The following is a 10690-nucleotide window of genomic DNA, read 5'->3' on the forward strand; positions in this document are numbered from 1 at the left end:
GCATAAAAACCTCCAACCATATAGAAACGATTTTACGAAACTTTATTTCGTCATATTTCCATTTTATATTGTGGATTGATTGCATGCTTGATTGACTGTTTGAATGGCTGCTTAACTGCTGCTTTGTTTGATGTTTGGATATCGTTTGCTGTAGGTTTTGTTCTCTGAATATCGCCTGTTGACTTATTTACCCTTTGGATGGTAGACCATGGACAGATTCTCCTTTTATGACTTTCCCACCTCTTCCAATGTCGTTTAAAGTAAAGAGCTAGGAATCCTTTTTCACATACAAAAGGCGGACCAGGTAAACATCATAAGCATTTTTCTTTGCGTCACGAGGGCGGTTTGAAAGGGTTGTGACCCCAGAATCGTGTCAGCGTATCGTCTGCTCCAATACACAAAAAACCCAAGGTGCATGCGTATATTTGCAACCTCTTGACCTTCTCATTTGCATAGTGAAAGTCACTTTATCGTATATAAAAGGCCACAAACTGCCGCAGTCATCTCACTTATCGCCGTCTTCCTGGTCGTCAAATCGACTCCTTGAGCTCGTGTTACAAGGGCGGAGGTAGGTTTGTAAAGAAGAGATTAACAAGTACTAAACTTTCTTACATTTCTTTGCCATGGGAGTTCTCAGGTTAGACAAAGAAAAAGAAATAAGCTTAGTTTTCGTTTTTCGCAAGTATCTGAGTTTATTAAAGATGTTAAAATGAAAACCATTGTAAAACTATCAATTTAGCGAAATCAGGTTCGACCCTATACTGCAAACTTTTTTTTCAAATATGATTATTTGTATGGCGATTACCTTTTAATCAGATACGAAGTAACAAAAAAATCGATTAAGATTTCTCAGTTCAATAGATGTAGCTTGTATTTGAATAAATATAAAAGGTATGCGTGGGTAAAGAAGAACTAGTTTGCTAAAGATATACATTTGCTGTTTCCAAGTTCTTGCTATCAAATTGAATTCAATAACTAAAATGTCTCCTAGGAGAGTTTATTTGTTAATTGTTTGTTTTGTTTAAATCAAAATTTGTTTTAATCGTCTCATCCGTGTCCACCGCTCTAACCACGAGGCTATCCGCTTCCCTCTAATGGTAAATGAATTACATTAAATAGAGAAAAAGACGATAGAAATGATAATAGTAAATAGAGTTTGAATACTATATTGTCTACATCGAGAATCCTTACTTCAATGTCTGCTGTATTCTTATCTGTGAACTGCTATAGTTGTACACAAGGACATATGAATGAACGCTCGTCATAGAGGACATTTACCGGCAATAGTCATCACCAAAATGTTTCAATCTGGTGATGATGTAGGAGCTATGACAAGGCTTCTGTTATTGCAACAGATGAAACGTCAACAGGAAGTGATTAATAGAATAATTCTGGGAAGGAATCTGGTGCTGAATGTGTTACGGGGAAACTGTTTGAAAAATACCGAGTGAGAGAGACAGAGAGTAGACGTATAAATGTAGGGACTGTATGAGTGCAGCTACTCTACCTGCCCCACCTCGATGTTTGGAAAAAAAACCACTCCATTGTACATACAGGTGAAGACTAAACATTTGGAGTGTGTTCTGTGTAGAGGATACAGGTGGTGACCTTTGACACTTTTCTCCTGCTGCTACCTGTAACGACGATCAACCTCGGCTTAGAATGCGCCTTATTCTGCTTGTCCTTGTAAGTATTAATCTTTGATGCTTCCACCGTTTCACGAACCTCAGGTGACGGGAAACATGAAATATTTATTGCCAGCACAGCTCGCGAAAGTAAAACGCTAAGCTGGAAATGACAACTGCACAGAGAAGAGAGTTCGAATCTTTTTGTTTTTGATTTTTTTAGGTTTCCACAGATCTTCTCAACCAATTGTTTATCGATATACGTCGGATGCCATTTATTTCCGTGGAAACTACAACAGACACAGAAGAACCACTGCTGATAAATCTAGTCTCACCAACAGAAAAATCTTAACGCTACATTGCGTCGGCATCTGCTCCTGTAAGCGTCAGAGTGTAGGACCAGAACAATAAAAAAAAGTTTTAGTTTCGTAGCGATCAGTTTATCTGAATTGCTAAAAACAGAAACATTGGCAAGAATTATGAATACAAACAGCAAACAATAATATGAAATGATAAAGACGCTTTCTTTTATTTTGACAGATTTCATTAAAGCTGCAGCATGTACCTGGTGGTAAGTCTGGCTCATCATATAACAATATTTTTTTAATAACGTAGTCATGATGTTTCCCTTACAAGCTCTTGTTGGAAGTCAATGATTGTGGGTAGTTAGTGTAATGTGCAGGTAATTAGAGAGATGATCAAGGAAGGGTTGACAGTTACAGGTAATTCTGTAAGTGTACGAACATCGTCATTTTGGTACAGAGAGAAAAAGATCAAGTGAACAAATATTGTACTGCTTAGTCTCCCTTCATGAGAGTGTGTATATCGTGTGTGTGTGTATATATTTACTGTATCTCGCTTAGAAGTCCGTTTGTTTATAAAAAAAATTCATTTTATTTCATATTTGTTACTCCTTCAAATTAATCCTGATCTTGCCTTTTTTTCTCTCTGCAACTCCAGATTGTTCTTCCATTCACCGCAGTTTGTTGTTTTTCAGAGTTGCTACTCGGTGCTCATCCAGAGATATTTTTTTCCAAGATATCGAACCTCATCACTGACTTTCCACATATTTTAATCAACACGTCTGCCCAGACGTTTCCAGTACTCATCGACGAGGTACATTCTCATCAACACTAGTTGACTGACTGTCTGCTCTTCGTTTTGTATACTGCTACACTTGCACCCTGTACTCAAAGCACATTTTTATAAACAAAATATTTTTCCTTGCCATTTACGGTTAGGACATCCTCAAGGGACGGGAGGCCTATGATAAAAATTAGAATCGCAAAGGCCTTTGATGTTAAAACTTTTGTTAGGGTTGCAAATAAAGCAGGGTAAATTTATTGAAAGAAGGGGAAAAATGATGAAGGCTGGAGTGATATAAGGGATATTTTTTTGCAGACGTTGGATTCTTGCTACTCTTTCACGACTCTCCTCTTCAGGACAGCCGATGGGTCCTGCAACAATCGCGACCTCGGTCGCTCCAGGACCAGGATGGCGCGACTTCTGGCTCCTGTCTACGCTGATGGTAAACTTGTCACTTGCTTTACTAGAAATTCTTCATAAACTTTACACTGTCACGACATTTGGAAAATTTCCACACTTACCTATAGTCACACTTCTTCCAAGTATTTCATGCGTTAGTCAAGCTTCTTGAACTTTCACAGGAAGCAAAGTCATGTTATTTTTAGTCTAATTTCTCTTCAATCTTTTTACCTTTTTGCTAGATGTTATTTTGCCTCCTCTAGGATATCTTCTGAATGAAATGTTTATCTAGGATGGTTCACCTCGAAACTCCAGCATCTTGAACAGTTCTCTGCCTCTTCCCAGTGCTAGAGTCATCAGTCAAACGATCCACCCAGACAAGAATGCCACGTCCAACCTGACCATCTTTGTTATGCAGTTCGGTCAGTTCATGGATCACGAAATGGTCTCCACTCCACTGCCAATAGGTTAGTACGAAATGCTTATTTTTCCCATGATAGGCAGCTGGCTGACGATGGGATAACTATCTGTACGGAGCAAACCTGGATATGTCGATATGCCTCTGCATGTATACATACTTTAAGGCGAACTATTGAAATTCTCGAAATACACACACCAACACCAATCCTCCCACACACAGAGTTTCTCTCTTCTATCTCTTTCCCTCTCTCTTTGCTCTCATTTCATCTGGACAAATACATATCCAAACATAAGACCAGCCTTTCCAGGTAACTGAAAAGAAAGAAATAAGTAAATTATAACATTTTAGTCTTTTCTTTTTTTCCAGTGAAATTCTTCTATCAAGGTCTCCAGCGGTGATAAATCATGCATCGATTTCTTTTCTGTTCAATCTGTTGTTTATTGTCACATTTATTGACTTCTAGTTCTTCAGACCGGTCAACTCAATGATTTAGTCGCAGCATTTTCAGACCGGATCTTGATTATATGCAAAGATGGCGGCTTGGCTGCATTTGCAGCAAACATCCTCTCGTGTCTGCCTCATGGACCCACTTCTCGCCTGGCTGCCATCTCATCCATCTTGTCAGCAAAAGTAACTGCTATCAGCTTGGCTCTAAATCTGTTTGCTAAATTCTGCAATAAATTTCTGTTCGTTGTTCAGTTACTCCTCATTTCTGGCTCTGCAACATCAGGACTTCCGGCAGACCTCGGGTTGTCTTGCCTTGGCTGCCTGGCAATGGGTTGACTGATGAGAAGGCCACAAGAGCTGTTTGAGTGCGTCCTTGTACCACAGAAATTTTTCATCTTGACTTGAAGAGCCTGCTTCTACTTTTTATTTCATCCCAGGAGAACATCTCAAGCAACAGCCTTGAGAAGATTGCACTGTAGTCTTCTTCTTAACCTTCCTTTCACTAATTCCTGAATACACAATTTTACATATTTATTCATTTAAGTTTCGTTAACAAAATCTGAATTTGAAAATAATTAACCTCACTTTTCTAAATTATTTAACATTACTTTTTTCTTCTTTTTGCTTTTCTTCTCAGAAGAACTATACCCTAGTGCGTTTCTGGTGATACTGACGAAGGTAGTATATTTGTTCTAACTGCAATGATTGCACAGACATTATGTTTACTCTGATGAGTCCACAGCCGAACCAGCAACCGTAGTTCAGGACCGCTTCTGTTTCTGAAGCGATCACGTGCTTGTCTTACGTCATTTCCGCTAAGAAAGCCCAGACCCTAAAAGCAAGTCTCTATCGTGTGAGACCGAGAAAATAAATTTGCTGTCATTTGGAGTATGTTTGCACCGCTCACACTTTGGAACTGAATTCTAAATCAAGGCATATCTCCTCCATTCCTCAGAGGACACTCGAGGAACTGTCCAGTGCTGTGGGAAGCAATTTCGGACCTCCTTCTAACCAGACAAACAGGTGAGTAGTAAATTATTCGAACAACAAAAGGAAAAAAGTCCCCCAAGCTAGGTGTTGCTAATGTCGTTTAGTGCTGTGTGAAGTTTGCAGCTACTGAGTCCAGTCTTCTACGTGACCCTTGAAATAAAATGTGTGACTTTGAATAAAACTTTTGAGGAAAATGCAGTAACTGTCTAGTATACATGAGGACACCCTTAAATTGCGAGTACTTTTAATTGTGGCCGTGATTTCTATTTTCATAGCGACTTTCACTTTTTTTAAAACCCTAATTAGGCTTTAATCCTCTTTCAGTTCTAGTGAGTGTTTTCCAATTCTGTTCCCACCAAACGACACGAATTTCCGAGGAACCTGCATGGAGTTCTTGCGATCTCAACCCATCCGTGACCATAACGGCAATATTGTTTGTAAGTCCCTTTGTTGCCACTTTCTTTTTATATTTGTTTAGATTAAAGTGGTTTAAGCTATTTCGTGTAGCGTGTATTCACAATTCACAAATAAAATGGTGCAGTTCAATATGTCACATGTCCTTTATATTCTAACCTCTTAGGTCTGTACGAAGATCCTTGGTCGGATGTTTGCCTTTCATCAGATTGTGCGAACGACTGAATATTTTGTTTGTGTGCTGTCAAAGTGTAGTACTTACCTACGCATGCGCATGTAAAATATTCCTCACATTACTTCAAATATCGGAAAAAAGTTTAGTAGCCTTGCTGCTCATGCTGTTCTTGCTTGTTAAAATTCTCAAAGTCTATTACTGTTACTGTTGCTGATATTCCATAAAAATGTTGGAATCATTGTTTTCAGATCCCCGTGAAAATCAAACATCATCACCCCTTACATCGATGCCTCAACTGTATATGGAAGTACATTAGAAAAACAACAGAAGCTTCGCGATCCTGATAAACGTCAGTATGGTCACTGTCTGACTGTGTGTCAGTCACCTGTAGCTTCCGACATGTCAACATCAACATACATAAACATACGTTCATCATACATCAAGACACGTGTATCACTAGCAAACACACCGCTCTCCTTCACCAACACACATTCATCATCCATAAATGCATATTTTTCGGGTATGAACTCTATACATTCTTCTTTCCATATTTTGCACGTGTTTCAAAGGTGTTCGTCCTTACAGCATACCTTCTGCGAACAAGTGGGGGAGACAACTTCCTGCCAGACAACGGAATGCAAGGACTGCGTGAAGCGTAACTCCAGTGACATCTGCCACCTGGCAGGTAAGGCAAAGATGCTGAGAATGAAAATCGTTTATAGCTATTAAGGATCAATAATAAATTTTTCATATAACAATATATGTTTTAGACGACCATCCTGATTATTATATTGGATGCTGCTTAAGGTCCAGCCACTGACTTACCTTCACAATGCAGTTCTCTTTCTCTCTTTTCTTCTTCTGATGATGATTTTTATTATTGTTGTTGTTACAAGTTCCCCACTTGTTCACATATGAATGATGTTTTGCCGCTTTTCTTTCGCAAGGCGACGACCGAGTGAACGAGTTGCCAGGCCTGACCCTCCTCCACGCCATCTTCATGCGGTACCACAACCTGATCGCATCAGAACTCCGAACGCGCTCTCCGCTGGCATCCAGCGAAGTGATTTTCCAGCAAGCACGCTCTGTCGTCATCGCCGTCATGCAGAACATCCTGTACTCCGAGTGGCTTCCAATCGTCCTCGGGCCGAACGTTCGACAGGATTACAACCTGAACTTCCACAGAACCTTGAGGACAGAATATGACGAAAACAGCGACCCCCGCATATTCCAAGCGTTTTCTACAGCTGTCTTTCGGTAAAGTAATTACTGCAGCTGTACATTGGTAAACTAGGTTTTCATTCCGATTTTTGTTGTTCTTCTTGTTCCTAATCACCCCCAGGGTGGGGTTGCTAGCCCCACGCCCAACCCTCCTCCTTCATCAGGGCTTGGGACTGGCAGGTTACCCGGGGTGTTTCCAGGTGGAGTTCGGTTTTTGTAGAAAATTTCACAAATGTTTAGAGGATCAATTTGTTGAACAGGTGAAAAGAAGAAAAGTCAAAGCTGTTGGTAAAAACGGGACGAAAGTTCTTGTTTAATACACACATAGATCTCTTCATAACCCAGTCTGCTTATTGATAAGTTTTCCCTTGTTTTACCAGGTTTGGTCACACTCTCATCCCTCGTTCTTTTCCCTTGACTCCCACTCGCCGTGTCTTGCTGCGAGAACTCTTCTTCAAGCCCTTCGAGACTCGCGAAAACATGGATTCTCTGACAGAAGGGTTCCTCACGGCAGACAGCCCTCAAGACCGAACCCAGCCCTTCGACCGCTTTATTGTCGAAGAAGTGACAGGACACCTTTTCGAAAACCAGCAAGGACCTCGAGAAGGCTTTGACCTCGTGGCCTTGAATATTCAGCGAGGTCGTGACCATGGGTTACCCCCGTACAACGCCTTCCGCCAAGTCGTGGGTCTGCCCAAAGTGAAGTCGTTCGATGATTCCGTTTTGGGCGCGGCAGGTCCTCGTCTGGCTCAGATTTACGCGTGAGTTGGAAAAAAAACACAGTTGGAAGAGCAAAGAATACTGGTATTGGATATTTGTTTGGTTAATTACTATCAAGCAAAAAGATAAACAACAAACAATCACAACACTAATCAGAATTTTTCCACTTATACACACCTTTGGACACATATCCATTTGAGATACTCTTGTGTAGGATTTTTTTAAACACATGTATGTAAATAAAAATATGGATGATCAGAAAAAGTAATCAGTTGCTGAATGATATTTGGGTGATAGTAGAAAGTAATTAGTAGCTGAATGATACATGGATGTCTTCGAGGTCCTTCAGAGCTGAGTTACTAGCTGCAGACTGTACTGTTTTGCTCGGTTTTCTTTGAATACATTAATTCATGTTTTCTGTCGGTCACACTGGGATTTTGGCAGCCACATCGCTCACGTGACTGATGTGATGTTTCGTTGCAGGCACGTGGACGACATCGACCTCTTCAGCGGCGGACTGTCTGAAGCACCGCACGACGGTGGACTCGCAGGAGAGACCTTCAGTCGCCTGATGGCACTGCAGTTTCAGAGACTCAAATTCGGAGACAAGTTCTTTTTTGGTCACAGAAAAGCGTACTTTGGATTCACAACCAGTAAGATTTACGATAAAATTAAAGTATTCCTTTCGGTCCAGGTCATCAATGAATGACACTAATTTCTTCGGTCGTTGTAACAATGAAGTTAGATTGTGTTATGTTAGATTATTAAACTTTAGTAATCTTTTGTCTGATTATCGTTATAGAGTGACAAATTGTTGAAAACATTTTTTATTTATTTCGAGTATTTTTAATGTCCACTTATTTAAGGGCTCGATGTATTTTGTTGAAATGTCAGAAAGAAAATGTCAGAAAGTCATACAAATGTTATTGTATCTCCTACCTTGTTATTGTATCTCACACGTTTTCACATCTGATGTTTTCTATCTCCAGCTCAATACAACCTAGTAAGAAATATTACCATGGCCCATGTGTTGTGCCGCACAACAGGCATCAAGAAAGTTCAGAGAAATGTCTTTAGGATTGCGGACCAAGAGTAAGTATTCCCACAAGAAAGACAAGAAGCTAGTATTCTCATAAAAAGACAAAATAATGTTATCCACATAACAAAAAGTTGCTAGATGACAGAAACCTCGTTTTCTTAATTAATAGTATCGTTCAACAGTGACTGTAACAAAATGTTTGCTTGTGGCAGAAATGTTTTGACTGCATTTTTCTGTAATTAACGTCTAGACTTTGCGACATGCTTTCCTTCACAAAAACTTTGTTTTCGCTAAAATCAAATTTGAAGGACAGAAAAATACAATAAATCGTTTCTGATCACATTTTAGATAGAAAATGCAATATTTCATATTATACCAAAGGTTCACAGTTTTTTTGTCTCTATGTCGGGCCTTTCTCTCCTTCCCTACGCCTCAGTAACATTAGTAGTTACATCATCATCATCGTCGTCGTCGTCGTCGTCGTCGTCGTCGTCGTAGTCACTCTACTGTGCTTTAAAATCATGTATTATTGTTTACAGCAACAAAGAAGTGAGCTGTGAGGATGTGCTGACTGAACACCCCACAATGTATTACTTTACCAACCACCCATGGTGAACCACGACATGAAGGATCCTTTCCACAGACTGACGGCTCGTCGTACCTTGAAAAACCTCACAGGTGAAGCAGCTCATGTCATCCTCACCTGTGAGGCTCTACAGATTGTTTCACCATCGCTCCATCTACACTTCTTCTAATGTTTCACTGCAGCATATGTATTAACTTTCTCAGCTGATGTCATAAGCGACTCAATGGTAGTTTATGAGTCAGTCTCTCGCTCACTTGCTTTGACAGAGAGTAATTAATGTTGTTTTTCTTAGATTATTTTAAGCAGCGTCTTAGAGATGTGTTGTTGTTATTGCTCAATTAAACACGAATAATTATTTCTCCTAAAGACATGTCGAAAGCTGGAGACTTTGTGTGCTGCTTACATCAGTGGAGACAGAATGTTTGGTTTTGTGTTATTATCTTATGTACGCATGAGCAGGGAGGGTAGTCTTCGGAGTGAACTAAAAGCTACGAATGTAATAAAGAAATATAAAACAAAAAAGTCAAAAAAGTTCAGGATATCGTGGTTTTACTATAGTTAAACAGATCCCCGAGCACTGCGAATCTTTTTCTTAAAGAAGAATTATAAATTTGTTACTATCTATCATGGAATATTCAATGTGGAAGAATCTATTATAAACTGTATTGTCTTTCCAAGATATGTGCCCTGTGATTGTAGTTACAATGATTATACTAAACTGGACTTTAAAGGGTACACGAAAGAAGAACAATTAGAATGGAGCATTTTAAATGCGAGATAAACTTTTATTTTATAAAACAGATTTACCTGGACTCTTTCAATGATCACGAGAGAACGTAAATGGGAAACCTTCACACACACACACACACACACACACGCACACACACATATTAAATATAAAATATTCATTTGCACACTAAATTAAAGTGTTGAGGAAGAAAGTACGCAAAGTTGGCATCAAACCTTCAACTATTTATAGATTGGAATCAGCTAGGAACATCGGTGTGATACAGATAATCGATACAGATTTACAGCTTTAATAATACAGCAGATATTAGTAAAACGCTTTCGGCGCAAAATTGTAGGTTTTAGTACCCGGCCGCCAACACTCTTTCACAAAATATAGTCTTTAGAAAGCCATTGCGACAGTTTTCTCAACCACCAACCCATGTACGTGCCGGCCGCCTGTTTTTTTTTTCCCCCTCCCACACACAAAAACAAGGAAATCAACAAAGATCCGAGGTGCGCATGTAAGCCAAAGCTCATGAAAGCGATTAAATCAAAATCTGTTGGGTTTTTGTTTGTTTGTTTGTTTATTTATTTTTTTTTTTTGGTGGTCGACTCGTCGCATCGATGATGATCGTGGTCAAATCGACCGCCCCCATCAAACTACCATCTACCCACCCTCTCCTCCGTCAAGATAAAAGCGGCCAATAGAAGACCAAATCAACCCAAAAGACCTAAACCCGCCTCATGATTTGGTGTCGGTGGGGGTCGAGTTCTCTTGAGCAAGTCGAAACAAATGGGTCGACTTGGTTTGGGTCGATTTGTCCCATGACCTACCGGA

General features: G+C 39.8%; 1 protein-coding gene and 1 long non-coding RNA gene across 3 annotated transcripts; both read left to right on the forward strand.

Moving 5' to 3' along the window:
* Nucleotides 1–495: 495 nt before the first annotated feature.
* Nucleotides 496–3153, forward strand: LOC112558232. Of its 2 annotated transcripts, XR_003098103.1 has the most exons (5): nt 496–568; nt 1557–1686; nt 2166–2196; nt 2623–2741; nt 3027–3153. It is a non-coding gene; the product is annotated as an uncharacterized LOC112558232 (long non-coding RNA). The 2 variants fall into 2 exon arrangements; XR_003098102.1 differs by lacking the exon at nt 496–568 and having other exon boundaries at nt 1342–1686.
* Nucleotides 3154–3407: 254 nt separating this feature from the next.
* Nucleotides 3408–9889, forward strand: LOC112558231 (peroxidase-like protein 3). Its single transcript, XM_025228566.1, has 10 exons — nt 3408–3577; nt 4934–5001; nt 5293–5405; nt 5806–5906; nt 6143–6242; nt 6505–6814; nt 7159–7539; nt 7982–8151; nt 8488–8590; nt 9077–9889. The coding sequence occupies exons 6-10, from the start codon at nt 6558–6560 to the stop codon at nt 9150–9152; spliced, it is 987 nt and encodes a 328-aa protein (XP_025084351.1). The 5' UTR covers nt 3408–3577; nt 4934–5001; nt 5293–5405; nt 5806–5906; nt 6143–6242; nt 6505–6557; the 3' UTR covers nt 9153–9889.
* The last annotated feature ends 801 nt before the right edge of the window (nt 9890–10690 follow it).

This window comes from Pomacea canaliculata, linkage group LG2 (assembly GCF_003073045.1).
Source record: "Pomacea canaliculata isolate SZHN2017 linkage group LG2, ASM307304v1, whole genome shotgun sequence".
NCBI classification, from domain to species: domain Eukaryota; kingdom Metazoa; phylum Mollusca; class Gastropoda; order Architaenioglossa; family Ampullariidae; genus Pomacea; species Pomacea canaliculata.